The sequence below is a fragment of the Carcharodon carcharias genome, chromosome 5 (assembly GCF_017639515.1).
Source record: "Carcharodon carcharias isolate sCarCar2 chromosome 5, sCarCar2.pri, whole genome shotgun sequence".
Classification (NCBI taxonomy): Eukaryota; Metazoa; Chordata; class Chondrichthyes; order Lamniformes; family Lamnidae; genus Carcharodon; species Carcharodon carcharias.
In genome coordinates this window covers 60,910,150-60,934,014 of record NC_054471.1, presented here as the reverse complement: position 1 = coordinate 60,934,014, position 23,865 = coordinate 60,910,150, and the positions used below count along the sequence as shown (strand labels likewise).

The following is a 23,865-nucleotide window of genomic DNA, read 5'->3' as shown; positions in this document are numbered from 1 at the left end:
AATCTCTCACAACACTGCTTGAAGCAAGTCAGTGATGATGTTTCATAATGATAGGTTCTATACCATGCTTTTAGGCAGAACATTCCAAACGCACATCACTACCACCTAGGACAAGGGCAGCAGATACATGGGAACACCATCACCTGCAAATTCCCCACCAAAACACTCACCATTCTGACTTGGGAAATATATCGCTGGGTCAAACTCACTCCCTAACTGCACTATGGGTGTACCTACACCATATGGACTGCAGCAGTTCAAGAAGGCAGCTCACCACCATCATCTTGGGCAATCAGAATGGGCAGTAAATGCTGGCCTGGCCAGCGATGCCCGCATACCTTGAATGAATAAAAACACGTAGACTCGATAGGCAGAATGGCTGATATAGTTATATTATACAGCTGATTTCCTGTGCTATTTCACATGAAAAAATAAAAATATTGACTCCTCCTGCAACCATCCCTTGTTCTTTCTTCATCATCAATTCTTGCTTTTCTATTTGTCTTTTAATTCTTGTTCCTACTTGCATATTGCTCTGACATTTTTCTCATTTTGGTCTGTCTGTCTCTGCATTTTTCTCCCTGTAACTTTTGCTTGCTGCGCCCCCTTGTCTTGCTTTCTCAATATGTCTCAATGGCTCTTGGACATATTATTGCTTTAGCTATACACTAAATTTTTATTTCTTAGCATTTTTAAAAATCCCCATGATATGGAGCAACATTTACAAGAATGGAGATATCGTTATGACCGCTAGACTTTATAAGATGTTTTAAACTGTCTCTTTTAAGGTAAAACAGAATGCCCTGGAATGAGGGATGGTGTGAAGTTGTACTAAACTCTGTCCAATGACAGGCCCATGTTACCTGTTTGCTATGAGCCCAAATCAAAGCCGTTTGAAAGCCCAGTGCAAGCTTTAACACCTGAACACAAAGAAAGTAGCTGTTCTTGCTGTCTGCAGATTCTCAGAGGCAGTCAGGCCCTAACCAGGTTCTTTAGAAGCTAACAGTGGAATTTAATAATAGTTTATGAAATTATGTACAATACACAGCATTTGATTGCTGCTTTGCCAGACATGTATTTCTTTGCACATATATATTAAACTATTTGAACAGTAGCTTTACAGATATAACAAAACTATTTTATTACAAAGGCCTGTTTGACTTTATTAACAAGACATAAACGATGTCATCACATGGTTAGTACAATCCATTAGGATGTTAGATTGTGTGATTACACTACCACATGACCAATAGAAAGGTAGTACAGATTTTTGAAAGCACTGCAATGAAGGCAGTACATCACCACCTTCTTCAGGGCAATTAGGGTTGGTAGCAAATGCTGACCTTGCCGTCAATGTCCATTAAAGAATAAAATAATTTTATTTATAGTTTACTAAGCTGTTCATTGTGTACATAGCACCAAGTAAATGCCTCACATTGTTTATATAGAAGAAAATACAATAAGGGCCAAGGGAATAGACAGATACCTCCATTGAGAGAAAACATTCATAGTTCATCTTTTGTTGCATTTAGGAGCATTATGAAATTGTTTTCATATTGATAGGATAATTAATATTAGCAACAATCTGTACACATTATTTCAAAATAGAGTGCAAGCTATGCAGCAATTTGGAAAGTGGTTGATTTAGCAGGCTGTAGTTGCATATTCCCACCTAACTGCAGTCTGATCTTTGCTTCCCATCCTGTACTTGGCTTGCTTTACATCTGACAGTCTAGCTAACCCAGAGTTAGAATGAGGGCTAATTGACTGGATTGAAATAACAACTCCAAAATAAAGAATGAATGTGCATTTAATAAATGTATTTGTCTGCTCCACTTGTCTGCTTCAGCTTGTGCAAAATTGACTTAAGTGAACAGCAAAAACCCAGAAGGCTGACTTTGTTACCTTTATTCAGAGATGTTTCAACATCACATTGGAAATTCCCCAAACTCAGGCTTTGATTTAAAATGTGAAACATTTTCATACCCAAATATAAAATCAGTTTGTCACTGAGGTACTCCCTGCTTCTAGCTCCTTGGAATTTAAAATCAATTCCTGATTTTGGTGCAAACCAGACTGAATACTGAATTCAGGCAATTTGGCAACAGATTTTCACAATAGGAAAGCGAGGAAAGGCTGAAATTAGTCCAAGGTTATGTAATAGCCATGGGATAATTTATTAATCTAGTTATTTTAGTTATAGAATTTCAAGCTGACTTTGTCCTGAGAATTTCAGGGATATGCAAAGCATTAAGTGTAGATTATGGTATGGCATGGAGAAGCATTTCTCCAGAGAAAGGTTTCCAGCTCTCTCATTGGCTGTAGCTCAATACCTAAATCTCCAAAGAGCTGGTTGAATTTTATTCCTTAAGGGGAGTGGTCTGCTTTGCTGAGCAGACACAATGAACCTTAAGCTACCACCTTAACCAATTAATTTAGGCATAAATCATTGCGTCTATGAGCAACAACAAAGTCTGGAGTTTAAAAATGCTTTTCTGAATTCTCACTACTAGCCCTGTGGATAAAGCAACCAGCTGGTGTTACACATTGTTATACAGATCAGAAGGTCCTATGTCATACTCCTGAGTTTAAATTTTTCACTTTGAGTTGCACTAGCTTCCCTGTTGTAACTTGAATAAGAGATTCTTCATGAGGCACTGATAGCTCCCAAGTCTTCCTGGTCACTTCTGGGTTTTCTGTCAAAAGTGATGGATGTGAGATTGCCATATGGTTGTTTGCTGGTTTATTATAATATGCAAGTGATAGATAACTTATCTTACATATTTTGTCATTTGTGTCTTAGTGCTGGGTGCTAGCGACGTGTGTATGTTCCTAGTTTTGCTATGCATAGTGCAGCAAGTATAGTTGATCAATTATAACGCTTACAGTATATTTTTTTAAAATATGTTCAATTGTAGCAGTAAATTTTCATAATTCCTCCAGTATCTCCAGAGGCTGGATAGCCCACATAAGATGTGAAAAGAACCTTGGAAAATTGCCACAATTAAACTTACATGGAACTCCTGCCCCACCAAGGATTTCAGCCACGGAAAACTGATTTTTTAGTTACCTTATCTAACCGGAAGCAAGAGTTGGTATCAATGACTCTTGAAAATGTGCCAGTCTTGATGGATATCCAGTGATCCCAGTGCAAACATTCACATAGGCATAACTAGGTAAGAATAGAATCAAGCTTGGGCTTCAATACCCCCCACTGCAACTATGGTAAGGAGGAACATCCAGCTGATGATCATGACTTGGATGCACACATGAAGGTTGATCATCTGAGTGCAGTACCCAAGGACCTGTCAGCCTGTGTAACCACAAGTTCAGGTATGCAAGTTACCAAGAATTTTCAATAACCAACTATTTAGTGTGGAGCTTTATATTGTAAAGCAGGTGCCCAAATGTAAATAACTTTAATGGTAGTTGAGCAATTGCAGTACATTGCAACAAACAGAAAGAACAAAATAAATACCAACATTTGCTTCGATTCTCTGCTTGACCTCGTCAATGATGGAGTCTCCACTCCTCAAAAGGCCAATGACAGCTGAGAACATGGGGTCTGGGTCTCCTTAAACTGAAATGTTCCTGGTCCCTTATATAGAGTTTGACATATACCTGGAAGCCAAACAGTCAGTGAGATGTGGGAGCCCACTTTCCAAAGGCCCCCAAGTGGAAGGGAGTTCCCAGACCAGAGAAGCAAAATTATTTTTTAAATTCTACCACTGGCTTCCTGTATAAGGATTGCTGGGGTGGTGGGGGGCAGGGCACGATGTGGTGGCAGCATATATCCTGATTTGTAGATTGGAGGCACAGATATTACAGGTACTCCACCCCCACCCCATCACGACATACATCTGTCTGCCAGCCCAATGCAAATTCTACAGTGTACACTAGACAACATAACACTGCTCCAATTAACTGCTGGGATTACATCCAACATTAATTCAGGTCCACTGCACCAGCAACTTCACAACCCGAAACAGATCTGCAATATCAATATTAGTTTCCTTCTCCATTTTGTAGCTGCACAGCAATGAAGATTGAGACATCAAATGATGGGGAAATGGCTGAAAGAGATTTGGTGATACCAACTGTTGCACAAAAATATTTTTTGCCTCAGTCGTGTATATGACCAAAAACTGCATCAATAACTTTTTGTTCTCATGGGTTTTTGATATTGATTGCCACAAGTTGACATCAATTCCATGTTGACTTGGTTACTGGTGATGAGCTGAATAAGTAGAAGTAGCAGGTGCTATTATGCATAAGACCAATGGATCCATTTTACCTATATTAAGGAGCATATTAAGAATTAGCACCACTAAGGTTTAGTTGTAGCATTTCCATCTCCAGATTGCCTTTCACAAAGCTGCATTTTATGCACATATAAAACATTCATTGGCATTTTTTAAATGCAGCTGGTTTCCTTAAAAGCTTTAATTTCTAAATTCAAAAGGGATTTACTTAATTATTCCTTTTGAGATTATCTTTTGATTTAAGCTCAAAAGTCACAAACACTTTGGAACAAATAGTCACAGATGCATTGCTAATTTGTTGCTGAATTGTCAATGGCCTTGTATTGTCTGCTGTTGGTGCTTCAGAAGTTGGACCTTCGCTTTCTTTGGTTTCTTCTTCCCGAACAATCAAAGGTCTGCCCAGGGTCTGGCCAAGTAGTCGGCATACTTCAAATGCTTTACGTCGAGAATTAGCAACAGCTCGAAGACATGCCTGCCGTCTATACAAAAAGGAGCTTGGATTACATTTTATTTTATTCTTTGCACTTCTAATCTTATTTCACCCCCCCATCCGCCCCACAATAAATAGGCAGCAAGGTAGATAAAATGGAGCGGGGGATTTACCTAGCTCTCAGTGGTCCCAATTTTACATTGTGGAAGGCAAGGATACCTGCCCCAAGTCAACAGGGTCCTCCTCAAATTTGCAATTGTGCACCGGTATCATCAAGGCCCAATCTGACATTGTAACCTAAGGCTAGGGTGGCAGTGAAGACTCCTTTGATGAGCGAAACATGCAGGGGCCAGAACATATATCTTTCTCACAGCCGCTCGAGGAAATCTTGGGCCTCCCTTGTCCTGGGTTTCCCCTCCTGAAGCACTCTGATGGACTTTACTTGTACTGGGACCACTCCCAGAGGTCTCGGCAGCAGCCACATGCCAGCTAGGCAGCGATTCGGGCAGGACATGTAAGTGAGGCACAAGAACTAACTTTCTGTCATTCACTCTGGCTAGCCCATGCACCAACCCTACCTGGAGTAAAAAATCAAACTCTGGATTTATGAAGTACCAGGAATCTTCCACCTAAGTTATGGCAAGAGACTGCAGATTCTCTGAAGCATTCGTGTAATTGGCCATAGTTTTATTAATCGTTAAGCTGCTGGATGTCCAGGTTTCTGGATCAATAAGTTCTCCAACTGTCTGATAACTTTACATGCTTTAACAATTTGTATAATAACCATACTTCATATTTCCACAATTCCTACATGCATAATTAAAAATTAAAACACTGAAATTGGTTTTCTTCCTCTATGACATAGTACGTTACAATTCCATTATTTCTCCTGCAGCACATGAAATACTCCTTTTCTATCCACTCAAACTCAGGATCTATCCTGCAGGCAGAGTCTGAAAGCCATTGCTTTTTCTCCATCATACGCCACAGTGATCCAACAAGTAATGTATACATTGTAAAGGGATGTTAAGGGATCCTGTGATATAATGGAATTGACAAAAAAGGGCAGTTGGAAGTCAGTGTCAATAAATTTAATGGCTTTGTATAGGATGACAGAGTCTGCAACAAATGGTTAACTGGTTTGTATTAATCTTGAAGTCAACTCAATTTCAAAAAAACATATGAATCCCAACTGCAATAAAGATAACAGAAATATAGAAGAGACTCAGAGAATATAGGTGATTTTTTTTTTCATTTACAGGATGTGGGCATCATTGGCCAGGCCAGCATTTATTGTCCACCCCTAAATGCCCATGAGAAGGTGGTAACGAACCACTGCAGTACATACATCCACAATGCTGCTAAGTTGTGAGTTCTCGGATTTTGATCCAGGGGACAATAAAGGAACAACAATATACTTTGATTTTAGGATGGTGTGAGGCTTGGAGGGGAACTTGCAGGTAATAGTGTTCCCATGCACCTGCTGCCTTTCTCCTAGGCAGCAGAGAACACAGGTATGGAAGTTGATGTAGTGCATCTTGTACGTGGTACAATTTGCAGTGACAGTGCATCCATGGTGGAGGGAGTGAATATTTAGGGTGGTGGCTAGGGTGCCAATCAAGCGGGTTGCTTTGTCTTGGATGGTGTCAAGCTTCTTGAATGTTGTTGGGAGTTGAACTCATCCACGCAAGTGGAGAATACTCCATCACACTTCTGATTTGTGCCTTGATGGTGGACAGGCTTTGGGGAGAGTAAGCACTGCAGAATAACAAGCCTCTGACCTGCTCTTGCAGCCACAATATTTATATGGCTGGTCCAGTAAAGCTTCTTGTCAATGGTGACTGCTTTCCCCAGAATGTTGATGGTGAGTGATTTGGCGATGCCAATGCCATTGAAGATCAAGGAAAGTGACTGCACTGCCTCTTGTTGTAGATAGTCATTGCCTGGCACTTGTGTGGCACATATACTACTTGCTAATTATCAGCCCAAGCTTGAATGTTGACCAGGTCTTGCTAAATGTATCACAGGCTGTTTTATTACCTAAAGAGTTGCAAATGGTACGGAACTGTGCAATCAACCCCACTTCTGATTTTGGGATGAAGAGCACGACATTGATGAAGCAGTGAAGGTGGTTGGGCTTAGGACATTGCCTAAGGAACTCCTGCAGCAATGCCCTGGGGCTGAGATGATTAGTCTCCAACAACCATAACTGTCTTCTTTTAGGTTAGGTATGACTCCAACCAGCAGAAGTTTATTGCACCACCTACATGGCCCCCTCCTACCCCTAGTTCCCATTGACTTCAAATTTGAAAATTTGAAAACTTAAACTTGACTTCAATTTTACTGGGGCTCATTGATGCCACACCTGGCCAAATGCTGCCTTGTTGTAAAGGGTAATCACTCTCACTTCACCTCTACAATTCAATTCTTTTGATGATGTTTGAATCAAAGTTGCAATGAGGTCTGAAGCCAAATAATTATGTCAGAATGCAAACTATGCATCAGGCGCAGTGGGCCGTCAACAGCAGCAGATTTGTACTCAAATACAGTCCGTAACCTCATGGCCTGGCATGTCCCCCACTCGCCGATTATCATCAAGCCAGAAAATCAACACTGATTCAATGAAGAGTGCGGGAGGGCATGCCAGGAGCAGCACCAGGCATACCTAAAAATGAGGTGTCAACCTGGTGAAGCTATAACACAGGACTACTTGCGTGCCAAGCAGCATAAGCAGCAAGTGATAAATAGAGCTAAGTGATCCCACATCTACGGGTCAGATCTAAGCTCTGCAGTCCTGCCACATCCAGCCGTGATTGGTGGTGGACAATTAAACAAATCACTGGAGGAGGAGGCTCCACAAATATCACCATCCTTAATGATAGGGGAGCCCAGCACAACAATGCAAAAGATAAGGCTGAAGCATTTGCTACAATTTTCAGCCAGAAGTGCTGACTGGGTGATCCATCTTGGCCTCCTCTGGAGATCCCCAACATCACAGGTGCCAGTCTTCAGCTAATTTGATTCACTCTATCTAACAAGAAACGGCTGACAGCACTGGATAGTGTAAAGGCTATGGGGCCTGACAATATTCCAGCAATAGTGCTGAAGGCTTTTTCTCCAGAACTTTCTGCACCCCTAGCCAAGCTGTTCCAGTACAGCTCCAACACTGGCATCTACCTGGCACTGTGGGAAGTTGCTCAGGTTTGTCTTATACACAAAAAGCAGGACAAATCCAATCCAGCCAATTACCGCCCCATCAGTCTACTCTCGGTCATCAGTAAAGTAATGGAATGGGTCATCAACAGTGCTATCAAGTGGCACTTGCCCAGTTTGGGTTCCGCCAGTGCCACTCAGCTCCCGACCTCATTGCAGCCTTACTTCAAACATGGACAAAAGAGCTGAACTCCAGAGGTGAGTAGAGTTGAGTAACCGCCCTTGACATTTGACAGAATGTGGCTTCAAGGAGCCCTAGCAAAACTGCAGTCAATGGGAATTGGGGGGAAAACTCTCTGCTTGTTGGGAGTCATACAAAGCACAAAGGTTGTGGTTGTTGGAGGTCAGTCATTTCAACTCCAGGACATCACAGCAGGGTAGTGTCCTTGGCCCAACCATCTTCAACTACTTCATCAATGACCTTCCTTCCACCATAAGGTCAGAAGTGGGGATGCTGGCTGATGATTGCACAATATTCAGCACCATTCACGACTCCTCAGATACTGAAGCAATCCAGATCCAAATGCAGCAAGACCTGGACAATATCCAGGCTTGGGCTGACAACTGGCAAGTAATGTTCGCACAAGTGCCGGGCAATAACCATTTCCAACAAGAGAAAATCTAACCATTGCCCTTTGATGTTCAATGGCATTACCATTGCTGAATCCCCACTATCAACATCATGGGGTGGATTAGCATTGACCAGAAACTGAACTAGACTAGCCATGTAAATACTGTGGCTACAAGAGCGAGTCAAAGGCTAGGAATCCTGCGATGAGTAACTCACCTCCTGACTCCCCAAAGCCTGCCCACCATCTACAAGGCATAAATCAAGAGTGTGATGGAATACTCCCCACTTTCCTAGATGAGTGCAGCTCCCACAACACGCAAGAAGCTTGACACCATCCAGGACAAAACAGCTCAGTTGATTGGCACATCATCCACAAACATTCACTCCTTCCACCACCGACGCACAGTAGCAGCAGTGTGTACTATCGACAAAATGCACTGCAGGAATTCACCAAGGCTCCATAGACAGCACCTTCCAAACCCGCAACCACTACCATCTAGGACAAGGGTAGTAGATAGATGGGAACACCACCAACTGGAATTTCCCCTCCAAGTCACTTGCCATCCTGACTTGGAAATATATCGCCTTTCCTTCACTGTTGCTGGGTCAAAATCCTGGAACTCCCTTCCTAACAGCACTGTGGTATACCTACACCACATGGACTGCAGCAGTTCAAGAAGGCAGCTCACCACTGCCTTCTCAAGAGCAATTAGGGATGGGAATAAATGCTGGCCCAGCCAGCAAAGTCCATATCCTGTGAATGATTAAAAAAAGGTATTAATAGCAGTGCTTGATTTTCATATTCAAGGGAGAGAACTTAGTTTTCCTTTGAATCATTCTGCACCATCATTTCTTTATCCATTATTTAATGTAAAAGCTACACATGGATTTTGTAAAGGGTTTTGATGGACTGAACTGGCTTTTCTCACTCCGTATTTTCTTATATCTGGCCCAAACTTTCTGTTCTCTGGGGGATGTATCCCGGGGAACACACCCCCCGCAACCCCTGGAAGTCCCCTTGTAAGGACTGCATGGGAATTTCCCAGGGACTTTCAACTTCCAATGTGCCTGGAACCCTCCGAAACTCCGATTTAAATTGGACACTTCAGATGGTTCCAACTCTGCAGAATAGTTACCCAGGAAAACTTAAAAGGATTAAAACCACTTCTAACTCCTGGGTAACCATAGTACTGATTCCCCGATCATACCCCTGCCCACCCGACCTGACCCACCCTCAAGTGGGGAAATCTAGTTCTGTAAAAAGGGGGCATGGCTTTGTCTTCTCCAATGATCCTGCACCGCACATAAGACTCCAGTAGCTGCTATGCTACACATTTCTCAGCAGGCCTGGGTCAGAGGTCGAGGTGATACTAGGGCAACTAAAAAGCAGCATAGTGGAAATCCGACTGTGAAAGGCACTCCATGGAAAATTTGGCACATTACATCAGAAAACTCTAAAGGCAATTCAGTTGATGCACAAATTCAAAATGTAGTCTTTTTGGGTAACAGAATCAGGCTCACAGAAACACAGAATTAGAAACAGGAATAGGCCACTTGGCCCCTCAAGCCTGCTCAGTCATTTCATAAGATCGTGGCTGATCTGATTGTGGCCTCGCGCTCCTTTCTTATATGTCTCCCATCACCTTTGACTCCCTTGTCAATCAAAAATCTAACTCTGCCTTGAATATATTCAATGACCCAGCCTCCATTGCTCCCTGGAGACAAGAGCTCCACTGACTAATGACACTTTTGAAAGAAAAAAATTTCTCATTTTTAATCTGTGTCCCCTATTTCTAGTCTCGCCCACAAGCATCACCCTGTCAAGTCCTCTCAGGATCTTATGTCTCAATAAGATCACCTCATCATTCGTGTGAACCTTCTCTGAACAGTTTCTAACTCATTTATATCCTTTCTTAAATGAGGACTTTAAAACTGTATGTTTTTATTTTATTCATTCATGAGATTTGGGTGGCACTGGCTAGGCCAGCATTTGTTGTCCATTTCTAATTGCCCTCGAGAAGGTGGTGGTGGTGAGCTTCCTTCTTGAACTGCTGCAGTCCATGCGACGTAGGTACACCCACAGTTGTTAGGGAAGGAGTTCCAGGGTTTTGACCCAGCGACAGTGAAGGAAGTATTTCCAAGTCAGGATGCAATGGCTTTGGAGCAGAACTTCCAGGTGATGGTCTTCCCATGCATCTGCTGCCCTTGTCCTTCTAGATGTCAGTGATTGTGGGTTTGGAAGGTGTTGTCTAAAGAGCCTTGCTGAGTTCCTGCAGTGCATCTTGTAAATGGTATATGCCGCTGCACGTTGGCGGTGGAGGGAGTGAGTATTCGTGGAAGGGGTGCCAATCAAGTGGGCTGCTTTGTCCAAGATGCTGTTAAACTTCTTGAGTGTTGTTGGAGCTACTCATCCAGGCAAGCGGGGAATATTCCATCACACACCTGACTTGTGCCTTGTAAATGGTGGACAGGCTTTGGGGAGTCAGGAGGTGAGTTACTCATCACAGGATTCCTAGCCTCTGACCTGCTCTTGCAGCTACAGTATTTATGCGGCTAGTCCAGTTCAGTTTCTGGTCAATGGTAACCCCCATGATGTTGATAGTGGGAGATTCAGCAATGTTAGTGCCATTGAATGTCAAAGGGCAATGGTTGGAGATGGTCATTACCTGGCACTTGTGTGGCGCAAATGATACTTGTCACTTTTCGGCTCAAGCCTGGGTATTGTCCAGGTTTGCTGCATTTGGATATGGGCTGCTTCAATATCTGAGGAGTTACGAATGGTGCTGAACATTGTGCAATCATCAGCGAACATTCCTACTTCTGACCCTATGATGGAAGGTCATTAATGAAGGAGCTGAAGATGGCTGGGCCGAGACAAAACCCTGAGGAATTCCTGCAAGAATGTCCTGGAACAGAGATGATTTACCTCCAATGACCACAACCTCTTCCTTTGTGCTAGGTATGACTCCAACCAGTGGAGAGTTTTCCCCGTGATTCCCACTGATTCCAGTTTTGCTTGGGCTCCTTGATATCATACTCAAGTCAAATGCTGCCTTGATGGCAAGGGCAGTCACTCTCACCTCAATTCTGGAGATCCCTTCTTTTATACTCTATTCCCCTGGCAATAAACGCCAATATTCCGTTTGCTTTCCTAATCACTTGCTGCACCTGCATACCAGCCTTTTGTGATTCATGTACCAGGACACCCAGATCACTCTGTACCATAAAGTTCTGCAGTCTCTCTCCATTCAAATAATGTATTGTTTTTCTATTCTTCCTGCTAAAGTCCACAAGTTCTGATTTTCCCACATTATACTCCATCTTCCAATTTTTTGCCACTCACTTAACTTATTTAAATTGCTTTGTAAACTCTGTCCTCTTGACAACTTACTTCCCTATCTATATTAGGCTCTGAAGAAGTCATACAGACTCAAAACATTAACTCTTTCTCTCCACAGATGCTGTTAGACCTGCTGAGTTTTTTCAGCATTTTCTGTTTTTGTTTACTTTCCTACCTATCTTTGTGTCATCAGCAAATTTAGCTACCATAAACTTGGTCCCTTCATTCAAGGAGTTGATAGAGATTGTAAATAGTTGAGGTCCCAGCACTGGTCCCTGTTGCACTCCACCAGTAATAGCTTGCCAACCTGAAATGAACCATTTATCCCTACCCTGGAAATCCAAGTACATTACATCAACATGTACATTACATAACATTCCTTGTTACCTTTATCCACTTTGCTTGTTACTTCCTCAAAGAACTCACAAACCATTTTGACTGTGCCTGATTGTATTATGATTTTCTAAATGTCCTGCTATTACCTCCTTAATAATGGATTCTAGCATAACATCTGTCATAGGGAAAATGCTAACTGGCCTTTGGTTTCGTGCATTCTGTCTCCCTCTTTCCTTGAATATCGGTGTTCCATTAGCAATTTTCCAATCTGCTTTCCAGAATCTAGAGAATTTTGGAAAATTACAACGAATGCATCTACTATCTCTGCAGCCAGCTCTTTTAAGACTCTAGAATGAAAGCCATCGGGTCTAGGGAACTTGACAACCTTTACTTCTAATAGCTTTCCCAGTACCTTTTCCCTAGTGATTGTGATTATTTAAAGTTCCTCCCTCTTTTTATCTCTTGATTTTCAAGTATTCTTGGGATTTTTTTTGTGTCTTCTACAATGAAGACACAAAATACCTGGTCAACACTTCCGCTATTTCCTTGTTACCCATTATTAATTCCAGTCTCACCCTCTAAGGGACCAACGCTCACTTTAGTTACTCTATTCCTTTTTAAATACTTGTAGAAACTCTTACTATCTAAAAGTTTTCTCTCATATTCTAATTTCTCCCTCATTTTTTTTTAAGTCATCTTTAGTCAAATTCTGCCCAATTTTCTCACCTGCCACTAATCTTCACAGTATTGTACATTTTTTTCTTTCAATTTGAAACTATTCTTAACTTCCTTAGTTAACTAGTCACAGATAGTGCATCCTTCCAATGGAATACTTCATAACCCTCAGCAAAGATGTATCTCCTTAAATGTCTACCACTGTTTCTCTACTGTCCTATCTTTTAACCTATTTTCCCACTTCACTTTAGCCAACTCTGTCCTTGTAATTGCCTTTAAGTTTAAGATACTAATCTTAGACCTACTTTTCTCACCCTCAATCTGAACATGAAATTCTATCATGTTAAGATCACTCTTACCTAGAAACTCCTTTACTATGATCAGTAATTAATACCGTCTCATTGCACATTACCAGGTCTAAAATAAGCTGCTCTCATTTGGCACTAAAACGTACTGCTCTACGTAATTGTTCCAAATACACTCTATTGAACTCATCTTGTATGCTACCTTTGCCAATCTGATTCACCAATTATAAGATTAAAATCACCCATGATTATTGCAGTATCTTTCTTACAAGGTCCCCCTTATTTCTTCCTATATAATCTGTCCTACAGTGTAGCTACTGTTAGGGGGCCTAAAAAATACTCCCACAAGTGACTTCTTACCTTTGCTATTTCTTATCACTATACAACTGATTCTACATCTTGATCTTCTGAACTAAGGTCATCTCTCACTACTGTACTAATGTCATCCTTAATTAATAGAGCTACCCCAGAGTCATTATTATGACACAGAAAGAGACCATTCAATCCATCAAGCCTATGCCGGCTCTCTACAGTCGGTCCCATTCTTTCACTCTATCCCCACAGCCCTGCATGTTTATTTCCCTCAAGCGCCCATCAATTTCTTTTGTAAATAATTGATCATCTTTGTTTCTACTATGCTCGCAGGCAGCAAGTTCCAGGTTAATACCACTTGTTGCTTAAAATAATCTGTAATTAAGATCACAAACCTTGTTTGTGGTAATATTATTCCATCTACAAGGAATTTCAGTTTTCGTGGACACTAAAAAAGGCCTAAAAAATGTGATATATCAACCAGAGAAATGAGCTGTTCCAAGAATGAATGAGCAAATCAAGAAATAATCTAAATAGTTGTTTGGAAGTACAGAAATTAAGTGCTTCTGAAAAAGGAGACACGCTGTCAAAGCTTTTTGTCTTGCACTCATCAGGACAGATGGAGGAATAAAACATTTCAAAGGGAACAATTTATACTACATAAGAAAAAGGCACACTGGTTGCAAGGCAAGTGAACTCTGATTGGTGCAATCCCCTTGGCAACACCTCAGCCAAGGAACAGTTATTCCCCCAAGCTTCTGTTTAATTTAAAAAAGGCAAGTCAAAGCTAATTGGTTGAGGTGTTGCCGTGGGAAATGTACCGGGGAACAGTTGTCTCCCAAGCTTTTGTCTAATTGAAAAAGGCTCAAGAGCGGACATGTTCTTTCTGTTTGCAGTTACTTTTGCAATAGGCTACTCGTCCTGCCCATGCTTGCAAAGCTCAGAATATGGTGTCCAACATTAGATGTGATTTCACGGTTGGACAGCACTTACTGAACAATCCAGAGTGTGCTAAGAATTATACAAACAACCAATTTAAGATTATCAGTTGGGCTCACAATGTGACTCACTTATGCATGCTAGAATCTACATATGTTCATAGGCAAGGCTTCCAAACAGAAAAATAATGTCCAGGTATTGTGCCTTTTTCAATTATACAAATGTTATGAATAATACATCTATAAATTCAAATTAAAAATATACATGTGTGTGTTAAGAAATGTAAAAATGGTTTCAGTTTCACTTAGGTTTTGTTCCAGACCTTGGTGCCAGGGAGTCTGGATAGATTTGTGGCTAAAAGGTTTCAGGTCTTTTGGGTTTATTTGTATAGGTACATTTCTAATGAGGTCTGACAGCGCCTGAAGTTAAAGAGATGGGTTAAAAGGAGTTGAAAGTTCAGTGATTCTGGAAAAAAACAAAGTAGAAAAGCTTTACTGTTGCCTAATGACAGTGATCCAGTGACACAGAAAAGACAGGAGTTGAGAGAGAGGAGGGGGTTCACAGTGTGGGTAAGAGAGAGAAGATAGGGATTTTAAGCTCTCTAAGAAGAAAAACTCCAAGGCTAGCGGGACAGTAATTAACTGAATAATCAATCAAGGGACTCAATAAAATGATCAGTTTAGCGGAGGTGCTACTAAAAGACTGAGGTTAGGGAACTCATTTGTTTGCTCTGCAGTTGAAGAAACAGTGAGTTTAGAGTCTGGTTTTTGGACGTCTCAAGGAGAGATATGAGTTGTTTGAGGCGCATCAAGTGAATGTTCAGGAATTCATCAGAAGAAGGACGTTTGCAACTGTGCCAGTCCCAAGCAAGAAGCCTATGTGTGAAGTTAATGTTAGCTATTCACTGATTTGTGTGTTTGTAAAGAAATTGCTGGAGTAAAGGAATAGTGGGAATTTGACTTCTTGTGTTTGCATTGAGAACTTTTCTAGTTTTAATAAGTATTTCATTTTTTGTATTAAACGTTCATCAGCAGACTCCTGTGAATTTGTTAGTAAATCCTCCATGGTTTCTTAAAAAAAGCTGGGATCTATCAAGCCAGGTTTCACTCTGGGATCTGTCTATTAACAGTGGCTGGGATTGTAACACAAAAGTTTAGGAGACAATTGTTCCCTGTGTATTCCCCAAGGCAACACCTTGACTAATCAGAGCCCACTTGCCAACCAGTCAGCACCCTTTTTCTCATGCAGTACAAACTGCTGTTCCTTTTGAAATTTGATATTCTTGCATATGTCCTGATGAGTGCAAGATGAAAAGCTTCAACGGCTTGTCTCTTTTTTCAGAAATAAACTAAAACACTTGCCTTAGAACAATTTCATAAACCATTAAATATGTTTTGCTCCTGGGTAATAACTGCATAAAGTTGTTCATGTTACCTGATAGTTTCTACAGCCTCAGTTGTGTGATAAAACTGAGGTGATCCAACGATAACAGAACTGTCCAGTTTCTCCACTAACAGGTTACACAAATTCTCCATCTTGCCAAAGTCACTGAATATAACACAGACCTGGGGGGGAGAAAAAAAAATACCACTTTACATTTTTTAAAAAGTAAAGTCTCTGGCTTAACTAAGATACAGTATAATGAAGTGAAGGTATTCAATAGTACACATATACATCACACTTTTGCACTTAGGCTGGTTGGTAATTGATTAATCAGAAATATTACCCTGGGCAACAGAAATAGTTCTTATAACCCTCTTCCAATTTCTTGTTTGAAGGTTACAAATTCCAGTACTCTTGTTAGCTTAGCCAACAAGATATTTACTTGCTGCAAAAGACGATGTCTTTTGTTTGTCGCACCTATTGGCTCAGATAAGTAATGTTGAAATATATCATGTTTCCATTTGTGGGGTTGCCAGTTTTGGATATCTTTAAATTTTTGAATTGGCTATATATTAGTTTCTAAAAATGCAAAGAAGACATCAGCGGTTTTGTTTAGAAGTTAAGATATATTTTTTCACTTGCATTTTGTCTCATTTATAAAAATTTACAATTTTTTTTGGATCATTGCAATAACAGAAACTAAGCCATCATCTCACCCCTTAACCTGACTGGCTTTGGACTTAAAGATTTCAAGTCAGGTAAAGGTGGAACTGAAACTGAAACTTACACTCATATAAATACAAGTTGAAGGACAACTCTCAAGATTCATGGATGATTCAGTGCCAAGCAGAGGCGAACTGTTTCTTTGCAAGGAGTAAAAATATATGTAAAGTTATCAGTTTGCTATAACACACAACTATCTCCATATTACGGCAACAATGATAGGGAGCTGGGAGAAGAGGTCCTGCACAAGAATGCATGGAGATTGTGAAGGAGGAGGAAAAAGAATCAGTCTCTTTTATACAGGTGTGATCCCTGTATAATTGTACCAAGACTTCCTTATTCTTGAACTCCAATCCTCTTGCAAAAAAGGCCAATATACCTTTTGTCTTCCTAATTTCTTGCTGGACCTGTATGCTAACTTTCTGTGTTTCTTATGCAAGTACACTCAAGTCCTCTGAACATTAAAATTTACAAATTTCATTAAAAAATATTTTGCTTCTCTGTTCTTATGACCAAAGTGAATAACCTCACACTTCTCCACATTATACTCCATCTGTCCCTTCTTGCCCTGTCTAAATCTCTTTACAGCTTCTTTGTGCCCTCCTCACAGCTTACATTTCCACCTACATTAGTATATATCCAATATTATGTTTGTAATTGGATTAAATTACATTTAACAATCATCCTTTTGTTTCCAAAACCAAAAACTCAAAGTAACAACTAGTTCTTCATTAGTAATTAATGTAATATACTAATGTGAGGGGTATAGTTTATACAACACATATATACAGCATTTTTAACAAATTTATGAAAAGTTATAACTGAGTAGTACCTCTGCTTCCATCTGATAGGCATTTTCAACTCGCCGAAAATCCTTAGTCACTGTAATACTGTCTTCCTGGAACATTAGCAAATCATTTGAAAACAAAGTATTCAATAAAGTAGTATTAATACTAAAAGTGTCATTGTATAGGATTACATAACATCATTACTGCAATGAGGAGGTACAATACCTCACTGCAAGCAGACAGTATTAGTCTTGAGTTTCCAATCCCCAAGTTTTTCCCACTGAGTGATGGAAGCCATTTATTTCAATTCAGTATGAACAGAATTCATTCTGCAAAAAGCCCTGATTCCTGCTAATAGTGAAACTGAGCTGTGACATGAACCCCTTGGGGACAAGATTGGACCTAAGGTTTTCCAGGTGTGTGCTTTCCCCAACTAGAGGGGCAAAACAGTCTGGAATCCTGCCTTGAGAACAAAACTTCAGTTTTTTTCTAGGGCTCTCGTAGGGTTAAATCTGAAGGAAGGTTTTGCTTGGTGGGCAAGAGGGAAGGAGTTATGTGGGAATCATCAGAGGCAGCTAAACACATGGTCTCAATCTTAATGACAAAAAAGTCCATGAGCTCCTCACACTTAATGAAAGGGTCAGAGGAAAGGGGTTTAATGAGACAGTTGATAGTGGGAAAACAATCAATGATTATTTTTGCCATACACTATGATCCTGAAGTATTGAGTGATTTTGACAGATGAGAGTGAGACTGCCAGTTCTTGGTGTGGTGATGGGTGACTAAACAGCATCAATACTTTTCTGAAGACAGGTCACAATCTGAAAGATTAACTCTGTTTCTCTCTTCACAGATGATGCCAGGCCTGTTGAATATTTCCAGCATTTGTTTGTTTCATATTTCTAGCATCCACCATATTTTGCTTTTGGATAAGTGTCTAATGGGGTGGAGGAACAGAGGGATCCAGGGTGCACAAATCACTAAAAGTAGCAATGCGAGCTAAAAAGCTGTAACAAATGCAAACACAACATTGGAGTTCATTTCTAGTAGATGGAATTGAAAAGCAGAGAAGTTATGTTAAAATTGTATAGAACCTTGGTTATACTAAATTTGGAGTATTGTGAACAGTTCTGGGCTTCCTATTGTAAAATAAAGAAGCACTGAAGAAGGTCCAAAATAGATTTATAAAATATTACCAGAACTGAGAGATTATATCAATCAGGAAATATTGATTTGGGACTTTCTTCTCTAGCAAAAAAACTGAGGGATGGCCTGAAAGAGGACTTTAAGATTATGAAATTGTTTGATACAGTCAACACGGAGATGAAGGTTCCACTTGTAGGTGACACCAGAACGAGGAGCCATAAATGTATGATTGTTACTAATAAATCCAACAGGGAATTCAAAAGAAACCTCTTTACCCGCAGATTGTTGAGACAAACAGCATAGATGCATTTAAGAAGCTAGATAAGCTTATGAGGGAGAGAGGGATAGAAGGATATGCTGATGGAGTTTGATGGAGAAAGGTTGGAAGAAGCTCATATGCAGCACACATGCATCATGGATCTGTTGGGCTGAATGGCCTGTTTTTATGCTGTAAATATTTGCAATTCTCTGTAATATACTCAAACCTACAGTCCTTGGACTCGGAGTAAAGGTGAGGGAAATGATCAGAATGGGAGAGAGTAAAGAATTGTTTTGGGGAGGGAGGGGCAAGGGCATCAATATTTTGTTTCTACAGCTGATTTCTCTCTGAGATTAAGTGCACCACTGCTACTCCAGAGGAGGAAAGCTAACTCAGCACTAAGCAGGGTTTGAGCCTGGGGCTGACTTGGTCTGTATAGTTCAGTAACAACATGTGAGGATTATTTCCCACTTGAGAACAAGTTCAGTTTCAAAACAAACAAGCACTTTAAATGCTTAAAGTTTACTTTGGATTGGTTTAACATTGCTTTAATTAGCTCAGGGAAATTGAGTGTGGTTAGTGTTCACTATTGATTTTCTCTCAGCTACATAAAATGTTCATGGAAATGTTAATCCATGTGGCTGTTGAGCACAAACGAACATTCTGGATGTTAATGAAATGGAATGTTTACTGCCGACATGAAATTGGCCCCAACGTTTTTTTAACGATTATCTGTTAGGTTATCTAGTAATAATTGATTTATTCTTGGCCCCTCATTAACATGGAACCACTTAGAGACATTATCCACCACCATTGGGACAGCTTTATTGTGTGCTGTTAACACAGTTCTATTTTCCACCACTTCCTTCCAATTCCATATCTACCTCTGAACTGCTCATTTGGCATTGCTGCGAATTAGTCAAAATTTCCAGCTGTTCAGAACTGTAATAAACTTTGCTCCACTGCATTCACTTGATTGATCCTGAGGAATTGGTTAGTAAGGACTATCAAGCCTGTGCAAAACCTCAGCACTCTTTCTAATCCTGAAAAAAATGGTTCAAACTGCACTTCCTATTCACAGAATCAAAGTGCAGAAGAGGCCCTTCGGCCCATCGAGTCTGCACCGACACATGAGAAACACCTAACCTACCTACTTAATCCCATTTACCAACACTTGGCCCATAGCCTTGAAGGTTATGATGTACCAAGTGCTCATCCAGGTACTTTTTAAAGGATGTGAGGCAACCCACCTCCACCACCCTCCCAGGCAGCGCATTCCAGACTGTCACCACCCTCTGGGTAAAAAAGTTTTTCCTCACAGCCCCCCTAAACCACCTGCCCCTCACCTTGAACTTACGTCCCCTTGTGACTGACCTTTCAACTAAGGGGAACAGCTGCTCCCTATCCACCCTGTCCATGCCTCTCAAAATCTCGTACACCTCGATCCGGTCGCCCCTTAGCCTTCTCTGCTCCAATGTATCAGCACAATTGCTTACTTCAAATTCTGTATTATCATGTGTCAGTTCCTCACCTCAATCCCACTGGCAGAGAAATGCTTATTTATTTGGACAGGAATGGTTCAAATTTCTCCCACTCCTGCAGATTTACCTGGCATTTTACCTCTCTCTAGATCACATGATTTTTGGATGGTGGGGTGTGTATACATTGCAATACACAAGGTATCACAATTGTATGGAACAGGCTGACTGGATCAGAGTTTTCCTGTCCTTCACTTTTCGTGTGTACATCAAGATTAAATTTCTTTGATGCCCTTTTACCATCTTCAATGCTTCATAAACTTCAATTTGCCTAAAATTCAGCTGCCTATATCCTGTTCCACATTAAGTGCCATTCGCCCATTTTTACTGAGCTCCCTTTGCAGTCTCCCAAAATAAAGGATTTAAAAGATTGATCATCAAATCCCTCTACAGCCTTACACCACTCTACCACTGGAATTTATTCCAGTCATTTGACCTCTCCTACACTCTCAGTCTTCTGCCTCAGGCCTTAAATCCCAGCATTAGTGGGACAGTCTTTGTATAATTCAACTGCACTGTCTGGAATTGTTTTCCTAGACCCCTCAACCTCATAGGTTGCCTTCCCAAATTAGGAAACTTCTTAAAGTCCATTGTTTTAAACCATATATTTTTATCACTCTCTTAATCCTCTCTTTGTGGTTGAGATTCTGTTCCTTTTAGTCTCACCAATTCCACACTTAATGATTACTAAAATGGGTTCAGTATTTGTATTGGACCATTTATAATTAAACATATTCACTATTACAAATCACAATTTTACAGATTTGTGTACATTATGACAGTAGTAGTAACACCAGATCCTGCTGATGCCACTGTTGAACTGTTAGTAGCTACAATTTTCAGCATGTCACCAAGAGAAGCTCAGTGCTTTTTTCTGATTGTGTTTCGCATCAAAGTGTCCATGTATATGGTGGAGTCCATATTGCCCTATTCAAGTAAATAACATACTGCATCACTTTGGGGATTGCACACTAAATATCTACTCAGCTTTCACAAACCCTTGAGTGGGGAAAAGATTGTTACGTTGTCATCACTAGATAAAAGGTCAACAAAATTAAGTTTTTAACCACATTACATTCCTTAGTCTGGCTGATGCCACCAGTCTTTTCGAACACAAGTAACTGGATGGCGTTTTCCAAGTGACTGTCAAACATTAACGCTGCAGCTGCCGAACATCAGGGAGCTATCATTAGTGACATTTATCATTACCAAAAGTGATTGTAATTGTATCCTTGATGCAAGCTAACTGCATTTTCAATAGTTAGTTCATTATTGTGTCAGATTTAACTAGGTAACTATTAACAACCACGGCCAACCTCTATAGATGATGAATGATGGAACAGTGCAGCTCAGAAGGCCATTCAGCCCAATGTCTGTGCCAGTCTCTCAATAACAATGATCACAAATCATCAACATTACTTCATGATAAAAGCAAAATACTGTAGATGCGGTAAAAAAAAACTCAGCGGGTCTGACAGCATCTGCGGAGAGGAATACAGTTAATGTTTCGAGTCTGTATGATTCATCAGAACAGGCACACCATTAATTCATGCATTGGTACGAATATAACCAATGTTGTGTCTTGCTCTCCGGGTGCTAATTTGACCCAATTGCAGTATAAACTCTGGAATGAGAATCCAAGCTCCTTTTCCAGGCACGTAGAATTAGTAACAAAGGAGACAAAGGGGAAAAAATACATTAAAAAAAATGCCTTTCAGGGTGTCGGAATGCCCCAAAGTGCTTCACAGCCAATTAGGTACATTTTGAAGTGAGCTTCAATGTTATAATGTAGGATATGCAGCAGACAATTTGCACACAGCAGATGCCACGATTATCAAATACTGTAATATGTGTTTTGGTGATGCTGGTTGAAGGGTAACTATCGACCAGGTGTCGGAGGGGGAAGAAGCCCCATCCCTGCTGTGTTTTGAAATAGGGCCCTGGGATAATTCTCATCACCAGAAGATAGTGCAGAGTTTGCCTGGACCTGTACTTAAATCACAGTCGGGATAAAGTGGAATGAGGACTTGAACACAGCCCAGTGAGTGAGTGAGTGAGTGCAGCGGGCGGGGGGGGGAGGCTGCGGGCAAGCGGCTCCCCCGCTGGTTCTTCCCTTACCCGCACGCCGTGGCCCCGGACACTCTGCACGATGTAGTCGAGCCGCCGGCTGACGCTGCTCTTGGCCGCCGCTGCCGCCTCCTTCCTGCTGCCCACCAGCACGCAGAGCCGAGCCCGGTTAGGAGGCGCCGACACTTCGGCCGAGGCGCTGACCTGCACCTCCCGCTCGCCGGCCGGGGACGACGACACGGGCGACTTGGCGCCGCGACGCTCTGGCCGGCACCGATTGCTCGTCTCCTGATCCGACAACAGTGCCGCGAAAACCTGAGCGGGAGTAATCGCCATGGTTACCACACCGCCGCGAAAAATAGGAGTGGGGGAGGGGGTAGTGGCGCCGCTACCATGGCAACCACTCCGCCCGGGAGAGGCGGGGGGGAGAGGGGAGATAGGCGCGCATGCGCGGTGGCAGCGCCGCGTCACTTTTTGCTGACAATGGAATGAATGAAATGCAAATACAGGGGCAGGAAAAAGGCGGGAAAGAGAAAAGACAAAGGCTGGAGGGCTAGAGTTACTAAATTAAAAAAATACTGAGGGTGCAAAACAAGAGGGTGGTAATTGGACAAATCAAGAAACAAAAAAGATGGACCCAGTGGCGAATTAGAGGGATTTAAGAAGTTTTTTTTTCATCCAGAGGGTGGTAGGGATCTGGAACTCACTTCCTGAAAGGGTGGTAGAGGCAGAAATCCTCATCACATTTAAAAAGAAACACTTGGCTATGCATTTGAGGTGCAGTAACCTGCATGTTTATGGACCAAGAGTTGGAAAATGTGATTTAGGCTAGATAACTCTTTCTGCTAGGATAGACACAATGGGCCAAATGGCCTCCTGTGTGTCTCTTCATGTTTTTGGAAAGGCCTGTTATATGTTGGAGAGCTGGATTAAAAGGGATTATAGGACAAGAAACAAAATATAAATCCAGAGGTGTAAATGGTTACAGCAGAATGGCAGAGGGGAAGCATGGAAAATCTAGCCAAGAGGAGAACACTCTTATGGCCCTGGCATGTGGTGGAAATCAGCAGCTAGATCTCAAGACTGCTGATCATTGCTGATCTTGTACCGATAGGTGATCGTCAATGCAAACAGCTACTTTACTCCCAATGGCTCTGGGTGTAGTCATTCTCTGTTATCGACACCTGCTACCTGAAAAATGCTGCAATCACTCAGCAAGTCTATCTGTTGACTTGTGTTTTTTCTCTTACAAAGGTACTGGATCCTGATTTGCTTTTCCAGTGTTTCAATCTTCCCTTTCATCCACTTTTCCCTACTCTTTTGGTAATTCAGTTACTCTGTTTATTGTGTATTTTGGTTATTTATTTGATTTCTCATTCTATTTTCTATTTATTCATACTGTTGCCATCCTTGGCCAGAACCCCCCAAGCTGTTGGTAGGATCCAGTTAGGGACCAATAATGTTTTGTTTAAAGTAGACAAACACCGTGATTTTCCAACCCATTCATGATTGGAGAAACTTGTGAGAAGGCCCCTGTCACGTTACCCAATGATGTAAATCCAGGACGCATTTGTCCCA

At 41.3% G+C, this 23,865-nt stretch overlaps 1 protein-coding gene across 1 annotated transcript; it reads right to left on the bottom strand.

Annotated features, from left to right (window-relative positions):
- Positions 1-991: 991 nt before the first annotated feature.
- Positions 992-22,717, bottom strand: irak1bp1 (interleukin-1 receptor-associated kinase 1 binding protein 1). The gene is made up of 4 exons (XM_041188126.1): positions 22,339-22,717; positions 17,322-17,387; positions 15,818-15,948; positions 992-4,741 (listed from the first exon to the last, which is right to left on the bottom strand). The coding sequence occupies exons 1-4, from the start codon at positions 22,621-22,623 to the stop codon at positions 4,471-4,473; spliced, it is 753 nt and encodes a 250-aa protein (XP_041044060.1). The 5' UTR covers positions 22,624-22,717; the 3' UTR covers positions 992-4,470.
- Between the last annotated feature and the right edge of the window lie 1,148 nt (positions 22,718-23,865).